At 42.9% G+C, this 19,178-nt stretch overlaps 1 protein-coding gene across 8 annotated transcripts in view; it reads left to right on the top strand.

Annotated features, from left to right (window-relative positions):
* Window positions 1–616: 616 nt before the first annotated feature.
* st3gal3b (ST3 beta-galactoside alpha-2,3-sialyltransferase 3b) overlaps window positions 617–19,178 on the top strand; it is a 66,728-nt gene continuing 48,166 nt past the window's right edge. For 3 of the 8 annotated variants that reach the window (XM_058419101.1, XM_058419099.1, XM_058419098.1), the window contains exon 1: window positions 13,811–14,014. In XM_058419101.1, coding sequence (XP_058275084.1) covers window positions 13,826–14,014 — 189 coding nt within the window. In that variant the 5' untranslated portion in view covers window positions 13,811–13,825. Of the gene's footprint in view, window positions 755–847; window positions 972–1,238; window positions 1,463–13,188; window positions 13,216–13,810; window positions 14,015–19,178 lie in introns of those variants that run through there. The other 5 variants (XM_058419100.1, XM_058419102.1, XM_058419105.1 and 2 more) reach the window with 5 other exon arrangements.

Below are 19,178 nucleotides of genomic sequence, written 5' to 3'. Positions count from 1 at the left end.
AGAGAGAAGTTTGACCTTCTGAAACCTTGTGATGTTCCAGTGAGCATGTGCACGAAAAACTTTAATCAAACAATGGAAGTGCTAATATTTTACACAATAATTCAACACTGGGGAATTTATAAAAATATAGACCAACACACACACACACACACACACACAATGTCCTCTGTAGTATTATAAAGCAGTAGCTGACCAGGAGAAAACGGTCAGGTTGTAAAAGTGCTGGTGTTCATGAAAAGGAACATTGATTTCCGTGAAAGTGCCAGAAGTCGGTGTTATTTAAACCCACCATGTGAGAGAAACACTGAATGACTGTGTCAAAAAAAGAAGGCAGGGGATCCAGATTGAGCGATTTTACCCCCACTAGCTACTACTTTCTAGTTGTAGTGGTAGTAGAACTATCTTCAGCCGCTTGTTGGAAAGTCCAGACCCGTGTACATGGCACAAAAAAACAATGTGATAGCTGATAAATTCATAAAACATTCTATATTCCACTCAGACCTTCAGGATGAGGACACACTCTCACCAAAAACATGGACTTTAGCCTCATAGGAATTCCAATAAATTGAGGTTTACGCAACAGAAATGTCTTCACTGACGCTAACGTGACTAGCCAGCAGAAGAATCGTATGGGATTCCATCAGATTAGCATATCGCTCCTTCACGTAATAAATGGTTTCTATGGTAACGGCTGCCCGTTACAGGGTGACGTTTGATTTTAATGCGAGTCTCCAGTTTCAGCGCTTCTGGACAGGTACGTTTTCTGACACGTGACAAGATGTGTTTATTTTTTTTAAAATTCTTATTCTCAAGAGAGTGAAAAGGCGTGGGTTTGTTTATCGCGTCTAGAACGAAAAGCGAGACGATCCACCGTGTGAAACGTAACTATAAACGGATAAAAAGTCTTGTTCTTGAAACAGTGATGAACTGTAACGACGTGTAGAAGATGACGATGTCCAGGACCTTTCCAGGTGACGTCACAACAACCTTTATTAGCATATATTTACATAATTGGTGTTGTGATCATCTTCTAAAAATTAAACTTGGGAATTATTTTATTGAATAGGGGATGTAAAGCTTTAGCGTGTGTGTGTGTGTGCGTGTGTGTGCGCGTGTATACCTGTTTAGCTAGTCTCTGAAAGCGTCCATGTTTCCATGATCTGGCAACCATGCTGTACCTCCATTGCAACGACAGGGTGTTTTCTGAAACACACACACACACACACACACACACACACAGAGTAGCTGCGGCTAAACCGTTATCTTACAGTTTGTCTGAAAAGGGAGAGGAGAAGAAAAACATGGAGGTTGAAGAAGGAGGAATAAATACACCATCGCTCAAGCTATTTTTCTGAGCTTTCCGAGGACAGAGGACGGAGAGACCAGGTAAATCAACGCGTCACAAAAAAAGAAAGGAAAAAAAAAAGAAAAGATTGGAACCGTAAGGCTGCTCCGTGTCGAGGTATGTTCATTCTCTATCACGGGCTTGCTAATTTAGTTAGCGTGTATCGTGTCATTTCCTCAGCGTGTCAGCGCGTGAATTTAATACATTCACTGTTTAGGTCTTCTTCTCTTTTTAGCGTATTTTTTGGGGCCGAAATGGAAAATGGTGTTTGTTCTTTTGGGTTTTTTCCCCTCTCCTCCCGCTGTATCCGACCTGTTGTTGGCTGTAAACTAAACTAAACTAAACTGTGTAGCAACCAGCTGAGATTCCGTTCAACCAGTTGGACCTGGAGGTGGTCTCGAGCTGACTCTAGGCCCCACGCGCCCAACGGCTCTCACCATTCTGAGAGATTTAACCTGAAAAAAAAAATTGTTTTTAAAAATTAAACGAGTTGTCCGTTATTACCGTAATTACCGTTATTAGCGCCTTTAGCTAGCTAAGCTCTAACGGTCTTGTCAAGTTGTTTACGCTTCAGTTTCACTTCAAGGTATTTTCCTTAAACCTATTTTTCTTTAAATAAATAAATAAAATTTATTCCAGATATATTAAACTTGTTGTTTAACTAAAAAAATGTCTTAATGTTTCCCTTAAATTAACCACACTAACTAAATCCTGCAATCTGACCTTGCCACAATATTAATCAGACTCCATATGCAGTACAGCCAAAAGTTTGTGGACCTCTGACCATCACACTCGGACAGTACACGGCTCTCTTTCAACAAAGTTAGCAGTTCAGTTGTACAGAATGCTCTCTCTCTCTCTCTCTCTCTCTCTGTGGGGTGGGGTGGGGGGCTTGAATGGAATGGAATGGAAATGGAATCCAAACCCTGTTCCAGCATGACCATGAAGACATGGTGTGGAGGTGAAGGTTGGGGAAAGTGGACGATCTCCAGTGTCCTGCACTGAACCCTGAACCCTGACCCCGTGTCTGACACAACCCCAATGAACACCTGTGGAATGAACTGGAACTGGAGTCTCCTCAACATTAGGGTCTCACTAATGCTCCTGTAGATGAATGATCACTAATCCCTAAAGCCTTCAGAGAAGAGTGGAGCTGATTATAGGAGTAAAATTTGGACTAAATCTGGAACGAGATCTTTGATATACACACACACACACACACACACACACACACACATGACTGTCGTGGTCAGATGCCTACAAACTTTTTGGCTACATTCTGTATCCCTCCATTTCTTGTTTAATCAAGCTAACATTAGCGTTTGCCAAATAAACCACTGGTTTATGGATTATTCTAGTTAGTTAATGTATTTATTTGAACCTATGTTTAAGACAGTTGGATGATCCTGAAGTCCACGACTGGAGATTAGGTTTAAAAAAGTCTCGGCTTAGTCAGAAGATACAAGTATTATTTTTGCTCTAAGTTTGTCCGGTTATGGTTATAGCTTGTTTGTTGAATTTATGTGATTGTGCACTGCGATTTAATCTAGCGTTGTTACCAAAGCTTAAGTAGCTCTGATACCAAAATCACATGTTCTTGTGGGCCATTTAACCCAGTGAACGTTTTGGTTTAGGAAATATTTACCTCAGGTTAGCAGACGGAAAGTTCCTGTGTGTTGTATTGAGTACTTAAAATTGCTCATAGCACCAGCTAGGTGTTGTATCTAGTATTTTTACGCGCTGTTCCTAATATTTTATCCGTTCTCAGGTAACTTTTAACCTGTTAAGTAGGATATAGTCTTATTTTACAACAAAAATGTCATATAAAAGTAAAAAATCAGTCTAAAATTACTAATTAGTCTGAAATTGTCATCTGTGAATTATTACCTTTATTGACCCTTATTGAACACAGGAAGTGACATCACGGTTGCTGTGATGAATCAGCTTACAAAGCACTTTAGCATGCTTTTAGCAACTGACCGAACATTAGCTGTGTCAGTGTGAAGCTGGACATTTTTAAAGGATGTGATGTTGCGGTGTGTTTAAAGCAGCGTGTGGTCAAACGGGTCTGAAGGTTCTTGCAGGACCGGATCTGACCGCTCCGACTGTGACGGCTTTATGAGAAGAAAAAGATTTCTAAGGCAATTATGTTGAAAAATAACAAAAGAAATATCTTGCATACTGCAGCTTTAACTGCGTATCGCTTTCACCCTGTTCTTCTTCAGAAATCCAACAGTGGCCTTAGTTGTGTGTTTAGGATCATTGTGATGTTGGAAAAGTGCACGATGACCAAGGTCAGGGAGCGATGGTAGCATCTTCTCTTTCAGTATAGAGCAGTACATCTGTGAATTCAGCAGCTCCCCGACACCAGCAGCACTCATGCAGCCCCATATAAGGACACTGCCACCACCATGTTTCACTGTAGGCACCATGCATTCTTCTTTGTACTCTTCACCTTTGCGACTCCATACAGTTTTGAAGCCATCGGTTCCAAAAAGTATTGAGTCCCAGTAGTCTTCATGTTTTTCAGCATGGGCCCTCGCAAACTGTAGGTGGGCTTTTTTGTGCCTGGGCTTTAGGAGAGGCTTCTTTGGTGGACGGCACCATGCCATTCCTCTGCAGTGTATGCCGTATTGTGTCACAGGAGACACTCACCCCAGTTTGGCTTGCTACTTCTTTAGATAACTGCAGTGAACTCGCATGCCGATTTTCTTCAACCCTTCTCATCAGAAGATGCTCCTGTCGAGGTGTTAACCTCCGTGGACGACCTGGACGTCTCTGTGAGATGGTTGCAGTTCCATGTTTTTTAAATTTCTGTACCACTTTTGCTACAGTATTCTAACTGATAAGTAAAGCTTTGCTGACCTTCTTGTAGCCTTCACCTTTCTGGTGTAAAGAAATGATTTTCTTTCTCAGGTCTTGTGACATTTCTATTCCATGTGGTACCATTACTGACAGCAGGACACGGGGAGGGGTTTTCTTTAAGTAACACCCTTTTATAGTCCACTGTCTGCTGGACACCTGTGTGATGAATAATTATTAGACTCAAAATGTATAGATTAGAGAGTCTAAAATTTAGCTTTGCCCCAGAGACTTTCAGTGGGGTGTACTCATCACCCTAATTAGAGTAAAACTGAAAATTTTGCTATATTATTAACCTTACTTTCATTTTCTAAGTTAAACAGATTAAAGTTATATTAAACTTAGTCTTGTCAACATTCTGGAGATTGTTTTTGTGTTCATTGAGATACTGTTTAAAATGGTACTCGTTAACACTGAACACTATTAATGTAACAGTCTGGTCAGTAAGTGTGATGTAAGTGTGGTGTAGTACTTGCTGGACCACATACTTTCAACACAGGAAGGACTGGGTTCTTTTCACTCTGGGTGTTTTAGCATGTACTGGTGTTTGTGCAGCCACTTGGTATCACACACACCACACACCACACACACAGTCTGGCCATCTGTCTGTCTCTCTGCCGGTCTGTCTGTCTCTCTGCCGGTCTGTCTGTCTCTCTCTGGACATCTGTCTCTCTCTCTGGATGTCTGTCTCTCTCTCTGTCTGGCTGTCTCTCTGTCTGGCTGTCTCTCTCTTTCTCTGTCTGTCTGTGTCTCGCTCTGGCCGTCTGTCTGTCTGTCTCTCCCTCTCTGTCTGTCTGTCTGTCTCTCTGGCGGTCTGTCTGTCTTTTGGTCTCTCTTTCTCTCTCTCTCTCTCTCTCTCTCTCTCTCTGTTTCTCTGGTGGTCTCTCTAGCAGTCTGTCTGTCTCTCTAGCAGTCTCTCTGTCTGTCCATCCGTCTGTCCCGAGAGTCTCTGTAGCGCAGTATCTCGAGCTGAAAGTTTGCAGGATTTATGTAGCTTTATCTTTACAGCCAGCAGATGAACTGATTAGATTTTGGCACTGGTCCAAACGGGTCACAGCCAAAGGCCAAATATCTGATTCACAACCTGGACCGTTCTGTCTCCTCCACTTCCTGTTCTGCTTGTTTTTAATGGTGTAGTGGTTCACACACTTAACGGAAGCTCTTCCTGTCTACGCAACCGCCTTGTGTCCATCGGCTCTTTAGTCACTCCTTAGGGCGCAGATCAGGGTGTCGGCCATTTTAAGGGCTGTCTCCGTCCTTCACTTCTTCTGTAAAAAAAAAAAAAAAAAAAAAATTCCCAAAATACACCAGAGCAGCCAGGGAGCATCCGGACTCACACACTACACTGACGTCATATTTTCCGAACCGAAATCTCAGCCAGCCGTGGCTCTCGCTTCATTACTCTTTAACGGTTTTCCTCTAGGGTTTATTTTTATTTTTATTTTTTTTTCATTCCATGACAGAAAAGATTTTTGGATGTTTTGCTTTAAACAATATTAAAAACAACACAACTTCTGCATGAGAACGTTCTTCAGTTGATCAAGACGCTTGTAGGACACGCTCGAGTAAAGGAGGTTACGCATGTCTGAGTAACACGCTGAGTTCCACGTCACGTCGGGGTGTTTCAGCTCTCCTGGGGGTCTCGTGGTGTTTAGTGAAACCTCACGCTCTGCTCTTCTGATGTTCAGGCCGGTGGCATCTGTGTCGTCTTTGAAGGGCAGAAACCTCGGAACCGGTCTTTAATTGGGCGTCGGCTTTAACGCTAAGACGTCCGCAGTGAACTTTCTCTTTCTGGTTCGTCGTATCTTTTTTATTTTTATTTGTATTTGTATTACAGCTTTTCCTGTTCTGTTAAACACGGAGTGTGATGTAATTGACGTTCTGAAAACCGGCATGTCCCTCCTCGCTCGTCTCAGCGTGATCAGGCTCCTCCTATATGAGGTGCTTTCCCCATAAACCATCAAATTTAAAAATAAAACACTTTCTAAAGCACGCCCTCATTTTTGTTTTGATCATATTACAGTCCTCGCACACACTGGCATGTACTGAGGGGCATTCGGCATGTAAAGAGTGACAGCCTCAGATTCGGGTTATTTTAGTGCTGAAGCGGTGAGAAAGTTCAGAGCCGCTGCTTTGCCATCGTGGTTCAGTGCATTAGCCTTTCTCAGGGTAAAGAGTTTGTTAGAGAATCTCTGCAGAAAGACTGAGCGAGGTCAGAGAGAGAGAGAGAGACATCTAGAGAGAAAGAGAGAGAGATACATCTAAAGAGAGAGAGATACATATAGAGAGAAAGAGATGTATCTAAAGAGAGTGAGAGAGAGAAAGACATCTAGAGAGTGAGATATCTAGAGAGAGAGAGAGAGAGAGAGATGCATCTAAAGAGAGAGAGACATCTAGCGAGAAAGAGAGAGAGATACATATAGAGAGAAAGAGAGAGATGCATCTAAAGAGAGAGAGGTGCATATAAAGAAAAAGAGAGAGAGAGACATCTAGAGAGAAAGAGAGAGATCTAGAGAGAGAGAGAGAGAAAGTCATCTAGAGAGAGTGAGAGAGAGAAAGACATCTAGAGAGTGAGATATCTAGAGAGAAAGAGAGAGAGAGAGAGAGAGATGCATCTAAAGAGAGAGAGACATCTAGCGAGAAAGAGAGAGAGAGACATATAGAGAGAAAGAGAGAGATGCATCTAAAGAGAGAGAGACATCTAGCGAGAAAGAGAGAGATGCATCTAAAGAGAGAGAGAGAGATCTAGAGAGAGAGAGAGAGAGTCATCTAGAGAGAGTGAGAGAGAGAAAGACATCTAGAGAGTGAGATATCTAGAGAGAAAGAGAGAGAGAGAGAGAGAGAGAGAAACATCTAAAGAGAGAGAGACATCTAGAGAGAGAGAGAGACACATCTAGAGAGAAAGAGAGAGATGCATATAGAGAAAAAGAGAGAGAGGTGCATATAGAGAAAAAGAGAGAGAGAGACATCTAGAGAGAAAGAGAGAGATCTGGAGAGAGAGAGTGAGAGAGAGAAAGACATCTAGCGAGAAAGAGAGAGATGCATCTAAAGAGAGAGAGACATCTAGCGAGAGAGAGAGAGATGCATCTAAAGAGAGAGAGACATCTAGCGAGAAAGAGAGAGATGCATCTAAAGAGAGAGAGACATCTAGCGAGAAAGAGAGAGATGCATCTAAAGAGAGAGAGACATCTAGCGAGAAAGAGAGAGATGCATCTAAAGAGAGAGAGACATCTAGCGAGAAAGAGAGAGATGCATCTAAAGAGAGAGAGACATCTAGCGAGAAAGAGAGAGATGCATCTAAAGAGAGAGAGACATCTAGCGAGAAAGAGAGAGATGCATCTAAAGAGAGAGAGACATCTAGCGAGAAAGAGAGAGATGCATCTAAAGAGAGAGAGACATCTAGCGAGAAAGAGAGAGATGCATCTAAAGAGAGAGAGACATCTAGCGAGAAAGAGAGAGATGCATCTAAAGAGAGAGAGACATCTAGCGAGAAAGAGAGAGATGCATCTAAAGAGAGAGAGACATCTAGCGAGAAAGAGAGAGATGCATCTAAAGAGAGAGAGACATCTAGCGAGAAAGAGAGAGATGCATCTAAAGAGAGAGAGACATCTAGCGAGAAAGAGAGAGATGCATCTAAAGAGAGAGAGACATCTAGCGAGAAAGAGAGAGATGCATCTAAAGAGAGAGAGACATCTAGCGAGAAAGAGAGAGCTGCATCTAAAGAGAGAGAGACATCTAGCGAGAAAGAGAGAGCTGCATCTAAAGAGAGAGAGACATCTAGCGAGAAAGAGAGAGATGCATCTAAAGAGAGAGATGCATCTAAAGAGAGAGAGAGAGATGCATCTAAAGAGAGAGAGACATCTAGAGAGAGAGAGAGAGATGCATCTAAAGAGAGAGAGACATCTAGAGAGAGAGAGAGACATCTAGAGAGAGAGAGAGAGAGAGATGCATCTAAAGAGAGAGAGACATCTAGCGAGAAAGAGAGAGAGATGCATCTAAAGAGAGATGCATACAGAGAAAAAGAGAGAGAGAGAGAAACATCTAGAGAGAGAGAGAGAGACATCTAGAGAGAAAGAGAGAGCTGCATCTAAAGAGAGAGAGACATCTAGCGAGAAAGAGAGAGATGCATCTAAAGAGAGAGATGCATCTAAAGAGAGAGAGACATCTAGCGAGAAAGAGAGAGATGCATCTAAAGAGAGAGAGACATCTAGCGAGAAAGAGAGAGATGCATCTAAAGAGAGAGAGACATCTAGCGAGAAAGAGAGAGATGCATCTAAAGAGAGAGAGACATCTAGCGAGAAAGAGAGAGATGCATCTAAAGAGAGAGAGACATCTAGCGAGAAAGAGAGAGATGCATCTAAAGAGAGAGAGACATCTAAAGAGAGATGCATACAGAGAAAAAGAGAGAGAGAGAAACATCTAAAGAGAGAGAGACATCTAGAGAGAGAGAGAGAGATGCATCTAAAGAGAGAGAGACATCTAGCGAGAGAGAGAGAGATGCATCTAAAGAGAGAGAGACATCTAGCGAGAGAGAGAGAGATGCATCTAAAGAGAGAGAGACATCTAGCGAGAGAGAGAGAGATGCATCTAAAGAGAGAGAGACATCTAGCGAGAAAGAGAGAGATGCATCTAAAGAGAGAGAGACATCTAGCGAGAAAGAGAGAGATGCATCTAAAGAGAGAGAGACATAGAGAGATGCATCTAAAGAGAGAGAGACATCTAGCGAGAAAGAGAGAGATGCATCTAAAGAGAGAGAGACATCTAGCGAGAAAGAGAGAGATGCATCTAAAGAGAGAGAGACATCTAGCGAGAAAGAGAGAGATGCATCTAAAGAGAGAGAGACATCTAGCGAGAAAGAGAGAGATGCATCTAAAGAGAGAGAGACATCTAGCGAGAAAGAGAGAGATGCATCTAAAGAGAGAGAGACATCTAAAGAGAGAGAGACATCTAGCGAGAAAGAGAGAGATGCATCTAAAGAGAGAGAGACATCTAGCGAGAAAGAGAGAGAGATGCATCTAAAGAGAGAGAGACATCTAGAGAGAGACATCTAGAGAGAGAGACATCTAGAGAGAGAGACATCTAGAGAGAGAGAGAAGCTTTGCCATCGTGGTTCAGTGCATTAGCCTTTCTCAGGGTAAAGAGTTTGTTAGAGAATCTCTGCAGAAAAACTGAGCGAGGTCAGAGAGAGAGAGAGAGAGACATCTAGAGAGAAAGAGAGAGAGATACATCTAAAGAGAGAGAGATACATCTAGAGAGAGAGAGAGAGAGAGAGACATCTAGAGAGTGAGAGATCTAGAGAGAAAGAGAGAGAGAGATGCATCTAAAGAAAGAGAGAGAGAGACATCTAGAGAGTGAGAGATCTAGAGAGAAAGAGAGAGAGATGCATCTAAAGAACGAGAGAGAGAGACATCTAGAGAGAGAGAGAGAGAGAAAGACATCTAGAGAGTGAGAGAGAGATGCATCTAAAGAGAGATGCATCTAAAGAGAGTGAGAGAGAGATGCATCTAAAGAGAGAGAGAGAGAGAGAGAGAGAGAGAGAAAGACATCTAGAGAGAGAGAGAGAAAGACATCTAGAGAGAGTGAGAGAGAGAGAGAAAGACATCTAGAGAGAGAGAGAGAGAGAAAGACATCTAGAGAGAGTGAGAGAGAGAAAGACATCTAGAGAGAGTGAGAGAGAGAAAGACATCTAGAGAGAGTGAGAGAGAGATGCATCTAAAGAGAGATGCATCTAGAGAGAGAGAGAGAGAGAGAGAGAGAGAGTGAGAGAGACATCTAGAGAGAGTGAGAGAGAGATGCATCTAAAGAGAGAGAGACATCTTGAGGGAGATACATTTAGAGAGAGAGAGACATCTAAAGAGAGCGAGTCGTTAGTGAATCTCTGCAGAAGTCCAGAGCGAGGTCAGGAAGTGAGTTGACCATTTCTCTGTCACGTGTCTGACTCTTTTACTCGCTCTGACTCTCAGCCTCGTTTACATTTAGTGCATTTGGCAGAACTTCTCATCCAGAGTGATGTACACAAGTGCTTTCAAGCCTCTGTTAATGGCTACTTCAGTGCTGGTCATGACACGGATTAAAGAAACCATCAGCCGGAAAACTGTTGGGAGGAAATATAGCTTTATTTAAATATATATATAAACAAACAGGAAAAATAAGCTTGAATTTAAGTATTTCAGGTCGTTTGAAGGCAGTCAGTGACTCGCATGTCTATAGAACGGTCATTCCATTGCCTCGGAGAAGAGTCTTGATGACCTTGTACCCTGAGAGATGGTGGAAGGGTGCTAGAACTGGTCACCTAGATGACACCATACAGTTCTTCCTCTGCAGATAATCCAAAATGCAGCTTGTTCTGCCTCAGGTTCTCCTACACCACCCCACTGCTGCTCCTCCACTGGCTTCCTGATTCAAAAACTAGAAGAAGAAGAAGAAGTGAGGGCACAAAGTCTACAGCGCCCCCTTGAGCAGGGGAGGGTTAAGGGCCTTGCTTAACTACCCAGCAGTGGCGCTTGATGGTGCAGGGGTTTGAACCCTGATCCTCTGATCCTCAACCCAGAGCCTTAACCACTGGAACCCGCACTGCCCCAGCTCCTTCTGACCTCAAACCTCTTAGTACTCCACGCTCCTTCAGATCTACCTGCACTGTTCACCTGCTCCACTCTCTCTCAGGGTAAGAGGTAGACTCTAGACTCTTCTGTGTCCTGGCACCGAGGCGGTGGAATGAACTTCCTCCAGATATCTGATCAGCCGAGTCATGCTGGTGGTAGACGCAATTTTGAGATACATAACAAACAACTTTACGCTGTAGAAGTGATTGTCAAGCTGTTGGAAACGGTAAGGTATTCGAACCAGTACGAGTGCATTGGCGTTAATGTAAAGCTGTGATGTGCAGCCGCACTACTGTCCACACTGCTGAGACCACGCCTTCTCTCCTGACCAATCACAAGCCGAGAAACGGAACATGGAGCTGAGGGTCAGATGGTGGAGTGTAGAGGGTTAGGGTTTATCAGTCTGTGTGTGTGTGTTTGAAATAATTGCTGTTTCAGGCCTCCCACACCTCGCTAATTGTTAACACAATCACCTGGTGAACATTTAGCCCCAGGAGAAGAAAAAAACAGACTCTGGAGCACACATTCAGCCGAGAGACCAAACACTGCTGGGCTGAGGGGGTGGGGGTGGGGTTGAGATCTAAAGAGAGAGATAGAATGTGAGATCTGTAGAGAGAGAGGTAGAGGTATAGTTAGTATAGAAGAGTGTAATGGTTGGATGTGAGAGAGAACTCTTCCTGTGCAGCTGAACAAATAAAAATGTAATAAATAGAAGAAAGCTCTGTGGTTTGATTAGAGAATGAGGAAGGATCCAGTGAGCACATCTGTACAAGCCCGAGCTGCAAGACGGAAAAGTCTGTGTGTGAAATCCTTCCTGCAGGTTTATTTTGTAAGATTTACGGGCATTAAGAAAAAAAAACAAGTACGAGACAGAAACGAATCCTTCAGAGTCGTAAAACTGCGGACCAAATTCTATAGATGTTCTAACGGGATTAGTGATCCAGGCTAAATTGTTATAATGTGCATGAGATTTTTTCCCGCCTATTTATTTATTTATTTAGTTAGTTAGTTAGTTACTTACTTACTTACTTACTTACTTACTTAGTTGTTTAAATGACACACTGATCGATTCTCGTTCCAGGAACTCTTGAGTAATCAATAAAGGCTAAAGAGCTACACGTGTGAATGCAGACAAATTTTGAGCATGGAAAAAATGTTTATCAAAAAGACACAGCTGCAGTTTGGGCTAAAATAGATAAGGCCATGTGAGGAGGAAGATTGGATGGAGCAATAACACCGCCCACTGAGTCTTAATCTATTCCTGAGATGAAGAAATAGCTGAGTTAATGACCAGAATGTGAACACACACACACACACACACACACACACACACAGAACTGAAAGCATAACATTAAAGTCATCTGATGGATATGGAATCCTCCAGGTGTGAAGTTATGCATTGTGTGAAGTTTGGAATTTGTAATATGTTGATGTTCAGCTATATGTCTGTATTTTGGAGAAGGGTGGTGTTTTTATTTGGCCAACCGTGAAAGTTTCTACAGAACAGATGCATCGATAGCGAAGCTTGTTTCAAAGAAAATAAGTAATAAGGTGAGATGTTACGCCATACCGTGTGAGAAGTGGCGACATGAGAAGCTGGCGATCTGGTAGACGTGTGAGATCAGGAGCTGACCGGTGGAGTATCGGGTTTAACGTGAGCCGAAAAACACTTTGGGTCGGATTTATTCAAGTAAAAAAATAAATAAATCGCTGTGTCTCTAGTCGATGGTTTGGGGAAAAAAATATGGGTCAGATTAAAATGTGCCTCTTCCAGATTCCTGTCCAGAAACGTACATTTCACTTTACGCATAAAAAAAAAAAACACGTGGCAGATGCCCTGACCCAGAGCTGAGTATCCGGTTCAGTTGGTCAGAGGGAATATATTATCCATCTGTTCCGAGGAAAAACAGCAGCAGAGTGAGCGGTCAAGTCCTTTAGGAGGAGGACAGTCTTTAGATGTCAGTGTTTGAAGGTGGAAGTTCATTCACCGTCCAGTAGAGGAGTGCAGGAGGAGCGGTAAAGGAGGAGAAGTGCAGGAGGATCTGAGGAAGTGTGAAGAAGTGCACGAGAAGAAGTGCAGGAGGATCTGAGGAAATGTGGAGCAGTGCAGGAGAAGAATTGCAGGAGGATCTGAGGAAGTGTGGAGGAGTGCAGGAGAAGAATTGCAGGAGGATCTGAGGAAGTGTGGAGGAGTGCAGGAGAAGAATTGCAGGAGGATCTGAGGAAGTGTGGAGGAGTGCAGGAGAAGAATTGCAGGAGGATCTGAGGAAGTGTGGAGGAGTGCAGGAGAAGAATTGCAGGAGGATCTGAGGAAGTGTGGAGGAGTGCAGGAGAGGAAGTGCAGGACGATCTGAGGAAGTGTGGAGCAGAGCAAGAGAGGAAGTGTGGAGCAGTATGAGCTTTGAGGTAAGAGCTTCCTGGTCTGCTTGAGGCTTTGTAGTTGGTGATGTAGAGCTACAGGAAGCCAGTAGAGGAAGTGTGGAAGGAATAGGTGGGGTGGTGTGGGAGAACATCTGAAGATGGAAAACCTCCTGGATGGATGGAGGGAGCTCAGGTTGAGCTGCAAAATCCTCAACAAGAAACCGAGTGAGCTCCTGACAGATCCGTGGGCTCCTGAGAGACATGAGGAGAGAAATGGACGTATCCTTCAGACGTTGTAAAAGAGAATACATCATATACATATACAATATTGGGAGATCAGACTCACATGGGGATGAGTCACCTGCTCTTCAGGTTCGCCGGGAGAAAGTTGGAGCTGATGAGATCTAAAAGTCAAAATTCTTCTTCTTATTGATTATATCTAAATGTCTAAATTATTATTATTATTATTATTATTATTATTATTATTGTTATTATTATTATAACCAAAAGTCTCAATTATTAAATAATTTATATAAGTAAAAAAATATAAATAATTTTTAAAATTATATCTAAATGTCTGAATTATTTTTATTATTATTATTATAATTCTGTGTAAAAGTCTGAATTGTGTGTTAGTTTCAGGGTCATCACAGGGATGTGGTTGCACAATGACACTTTTGGACTGTTTACACTGGTTCCAAATGTCCAGTTTGTTCAGCTTTGTTTGGCCGCACTGTACTTTGCGCAGGTCATAAAGTCCCTCACCTTCATCCTCGTGCTCCTCTTCAGACTGCTGTGGAGATTGGATCCATGTTGTCATGTTGTGTGTTCATGGTGTGCTCAGGTGTGTGTGTGTGTGTGTGTGTGTGTGTGTGTGCGTACATGCTTATTTACATTTAGCTTTCGCTGTTTGGTTTCCTCAACCTGCATCGACTTCCTGGAAACGTTTCATCACTCCGTCAGCACCGACTGCAACACGCTGCTGTCAAGTCAGGATGTGTGTTAAAGCGGCGATAAACAACCTGTCTGTCACCCATCTCTCTCTATTCTCTCTCTCTCTCTCTGTATTCTCTCTCTCTCTCTCTCTCTCTGTATTCTCTCTCTCACTTTCTCTCTGTCTCTCTCTGTTCTCTCTCTCTCTGTTTTCTCTCTCACTCTCTGTTCTCTCTCTCTCTGTTCTCTCTCTCTCTCTCTCTCTCTCTCTCTCTGTTCTCTCTCTCTCTCTCTCTCTCTCTCTCTCTCTGTTCTCTCTCTCTCTGTTCTCTCTCTCTCTCTCTCTGTTCTCTCTCTCTCTCTGTTCTCTCTCTCTCTCTCTCTGTTCTCTCTCTCTCACTCTGTTTTCTCTCTCTCTCTCTGTTCTCTCTCTCTCTGTTCTCTCTCTCTCTCTCTCTCTCTCTCTCTCTCTCTCTCTCTCTCTGTTCTCTCTCTCTCTCTGTTCTCTCTCTCTGTTCTCTCTCTCTCTCTCTCTCTCTCTCTCTCTCTCTCTCTCTCTCTCTCTCTGTTCTCTCTCTCTCTCTCTCTCTCTCTCTCTCTCTCTCTCTCTCTCTCTGTTCTCTCTCTCTCTCTCTCTCTCTCTCTCTCTCTCTGTTCTCTCTCTCTCTCTCTCTCTCTCTCTCTCTCTCTCTCTCTCTCTCTCTGTTCTCTCTCTCTTTCTCTCTATTCTCTCTCTTTATTCTGGAGACTTCTTCCATACAGGGTGAAGGTGTAATAGTCCTTTATTTGTTTGTTTGTTTGTATATTTTTATTTAATTACCTGCATAAACCTAATAGATATGTAAACATGATTAAAATAACCAGCGTGACCTAACTGATTAAATGAAGCAGTCATTCATTTAGTCGCTGAAAAAGCCTGTTTGGAAAACAGAATTCCGGTCAGGAATACTGAGCCGTGTCTGGATGCACTGCCCATCAGGCCTTTGATGATCCTGTGGGCGGAGCTTTGTGAACATGGGCGGGAATTATTCAAATGCCCTGCCCATCTGATACAGCTGTTTATGTGAATAAAACCAAAATTTTACTTCCTTATGAATGAGCGGTTGCCATAGAAACTGTAATGTAACCTCTGACCAATCAGAGACCATGTGTGTACTCAGGGTGTGTGTGTGTGTGTGAGTGAATGTGTATTCAGAGTGTGTGTGTGAGTGAATGTGTATTCAGAGTGTGTGTGTGTGTGTGTGTGAGTGAATGTGTATTCAGAGTGTGTGTGTGTGTGTGTGTGTGAATGTGTATTCAGAGTGTGTGTGTGTGTGAGTGAGTGAATGTGTATTCAGAGTGTGTGTGTGTGTGTGAGTGAATGTGTATTCAGAGTGTGTGTGTGTGTGTGTGTGTGTGAGTGAATGTGTATTCAGAGTGTGTGTGTGTGTGTGTGTGAGTGAATGTGTATTCAGAGTGTGTGTGTGTGTGTGTGAGTGAATGTGTATTCAGAGTGTGTGTGTGTGTGTGTGTGAGTGAATGTGTATTCAGAGTGTGTGTGTGTGTGTGAGTGAATGTGTATTCAGAGTGTGTGTGTGTGTGAGTGAGTGAATGTGTATTCAGAGTGTGTGTGTGTGTGTGTGTGTGTGTGTGAGTGAATGTGTATTCAGAGTGTGTGTGTGTGTGTGTGAGTGAATGTGTATTCAGAGTGTGTGTGTGTGTGAGTGAGTGAATGTGTATTCAGAGTGTGTGTGTGTGTGTGTGTGAGTGAATGTGTATTCAGAGTGTGTGTGTGTGAGTGTGAGTGAATGTGTATTCAGAGTGTGTGTGTGTGTGTGAGTGAATGTGTATTCAGAGTGTGTGTGTGTGAGTGTGTGAGTGAATGTGTATTCAGAGTGTGTGTGTGAGTGAATGTGTATTCAGAGTGTGTGTGTGTGTGTGTGTGAGTGAATGTGTATTCAGAGTGTGTGTGTGTGTGTGTGTGTGAGTGAATGTGTATTCAGAGTGTGTGTGTGTGTGAGTGAATGTGTATTCAGAGTGTGTGTGTGTGTGAGTGAATGTGTATTCAGAGTGTGTGTGTGAGTGAATGTGTATTCAGAGAGTGAGTGTGAGTGAATGTGTATTCAGAGTGTGTGTGTGTGTGTGTGAGTGAATGTGTATTCAGAGTGTGTGTGTGAGTGTGAGTGAATGTGTATTCAGAGTGTGTGAGTGTGAGTGAATGTGTATTCAGAGTGTGTGAGTGTGAGTGAATGTGTATTCAGAGTGTGTTTGTGAGTGTGTATTCAGAATGTGTGTGTGAGTGTGTGTGAGTGAATGTGTATTCAGAGTGTGTGTGTGTGCGTGTGTGTGTGTGTGTGAGTGAATGTGTATTCAGTGTGTGTGTGTGTGTATTCAGAGTGTGTGTGTGTGTGTGTGAATGTGTATTCAGAGTGTGTGTGTGTGTGTGTGAGTGAGTGTGAGTGAATGTGTATTCAGAGTGTGTGTGTGTGTGAGTGAGTGTGAGTGAATGTGTATTCAGAGTGTGTGAGAGTGAGTGTGAGTGAATGTGTATTCAGAGTGTGTGTGTGTGTGTGAGTGAGTGTGAGTGAATGTGTATTCAGAGTGTGTGTGTGTGTGTGTGTGTGTGAGAGTGAGTGTGAGTGAATGTGTATTCAGAGTGTGTGTGTGTGTGTGAGAGTGAGTGTGAGTGAATGTGTATTCAGAGTGTGTGTGTGTGTGAGTGAATGTGTATTCAGAGTGTGTGTGTGAGTGAATGTGTATTCAGAGTGTGTGTGTGAGTGAATGTGTATTCAGAGTGTGTGTGTGTGTATGAGTGAATGTGTATTCAGTGTGTGTGTGTGTGTGAGTGAATGTGTATTCAGAGTGTGAGTGTGTGTGTGTGAGTGAATGTATTCAGAGGTGTGTGTGTGTGGAGTGAATGTGTATTCAGAATGTGTGTAAAGCGTGTGTGTGTGTGAGTGAATGTGTATTCAGAGTGTGTGAGTGAATGTGTATTCAGTGTGTGTGTGTGTGAGTGAATGTGTATTCAGAGAGTGTGTGTGTGTGAGTGAGTGAATGTGTATTCAGAGTGTGTGTGTGTGTGTGTGTGTGTGTGTGTGTGTGTGAGTGAGTGTGAGTGAATGTGTATTCAGAGTGTGTGTGTGTGTGTGAGTGAATGTGTATTCAGAGTGTGTGTGTGTGTGAGTGAATGTGTATTCAGAGTGTGTGTGTGTGTGTGAGTGAATGTGTATTCAGAGAGTGTGTGTGTGTGTGTGTGAGTGAGTGTGAGTGAATGTGTATTCAGAGTGTGTGTGTGTGTGTGTGAGTGAGTGTGAGTGAATGTGTATTCAGAGTGTGTGTGTGTGTGTGTGTGTGAGAGTGAGTGTGAGTGAATGTGTATTCAGAGTGTGTGTGTGTGTGTGTGTGTGAGAGTGAGTGTGAGTGAATGTGTATTCAGAGTGTGTGTGTGTGTGTGTGTGTGAGGAGGAGTGTGAGGAATGTGTATTCAGAGTGTGTGTGAGTGTGAGAGTGAATGTGTATTCAGAGTGTGTGTGTGTGTGTGTGAATGTGTATTCAGAGTGTGTGTGTGTGTGTGTGAATGTGTATTCAGAGTGTGTGTGTGTGTGTGAGTGAATGTGTATTCAGAGTGTGTGTGTGTGTGAGTGAATGTGTATTCAGAGTGTGTGTGTGTGTGTGTGAGTGAATGTGTATTCAGAGTGTGTGTGTGTGAGTGAATGTGTATTCAGAGTGTGTGTGTGTGTGTGAGTGAATGTGTATTCAGAGTGTGTGTGTGTGAGTGAATGTGTATTCAGAGTGTGTGTGTGAGTGAATGTGTATTCAGTGTGTGTGTGTGTGTGTATTCAGAGTGTGTGTGTGTGTGTGTGTGAATGTGTATTCAGAGTGTGTGTGTGTGTGTGTGAGTGAGTGTGAGTGAATGTGTATTCAGTGTGTGTGTGAGTGAATGTGTATTCAGAGTGTGTGAGTGTGTGAATGTGTATTCAGAATGTGTGAGTGAATGTGTATTCAGTGTGTGTGTGAGTGAATGTGTATTCAGAGTGTGTGAGTGAATGTGTATTCAGAGTGTGTGTGAGTGAATGTGTATTCAGAGTGTGTGAGTGAATGTGTATTCAGTGTGTGTGTGTGTGTATTCAGAGTGTGTGTGTGTGTGTGTGAGTGAATGTGTATTCAGAGTGTGTGTGTGAGTGAATGTGTATTCAGAGTGTGTGTGTGTGTGAGTGAATGTGTATTCAGAGTGTGTGTGTGTGTGTGAGTGAATGTGTATTCAGAGTGTGTGTGTGTGTGTGAGTGAATGTGTATTCAGAGTGTGTGTGTGTGTGTGAGTGAATGTGTATTCAGAGTGTGTGTGTGTGTGTGAGTGAATGTGTATTCAGAGTGTGTGTGTGTGAGTGAATGTGTATTCAGAGTGTGTGTGTGTGAGTGTGTGAGTGAATGTGTATTCAGAGTGTGCGAGTGTGAGTGAATGTGTATTCAGAGTGTGTGTGTGAGTGAATGTGTATTCAGAGTGTGTGTGTGTGTGAGTGAATGTGTATTCAGAGTGTGTGTGTGTGTGTGTGAGTGAATGTGTATTCAGAGTGTGTGTGTGTGTGTGTGTGTGAGTGAATGTGTATTCAGAGTGTGTGTGTGAGTGAATGTGTATTCAGAGTGTGTGTGTGTGTGAGTGAATGTGTATTCAGAGTGTGTGTGTGAGTGAATGTGTATTCAGAGTGTGTGTGTGTGAGTGAATGTGTATTCAGAGTGTGTGTGTGTGTGAGTGAATGTGTATTCAGAGTGTGTGTGTGAGTGAATGTGTATTCAGAGAGTGAGTGTGAGTGAATGTGTATTCAGAGTGTGTGAGTGTGAGTGAATGTGTATTCAGAGTGTGTGTGTGTGTGTGAGTGAATGTGTATTCAGAGTGTGTGAGTGTGAGTGAATGTGTATTCAGAGTGTGTGAGTGTGAGTGAATGTGTATTCAGAGTGTGTTTGTGAGTGTGTGTGAGTGAATGTGTATTCAGAGTGTGTGTGTGTGCGTGTGTGTGTGTGTGTGAGTGAATGTGTATTCAGTGTGTGTGTGTGTGTGTATTCAGAGTGTGTGTGTGTGTGTGTGTGTGTGTGAATGT

The sequence above is a fragment of the Hemibagrus wyckioides genome, linkage group LG20 (assembly GCF_019097595.1).
Source record: "Hemibagrus wyckioides isolate EC202008001 linkage group LG20, SWU_Hwy_1.0, whole genome shotgun sequence".
Classification (NCBI taxonomy): Eukaryota; Metazoa; Chordata; class Actinopteri; order Siluriformes; family Bagridae; genus Hemibagrus; species Hemibagrus wyckioides.
The sequence above is the reverse complement of the archived record's forward strand: the minus strand, read 5'-3'. Positions and strand labels throughout refer to the sequence as shown.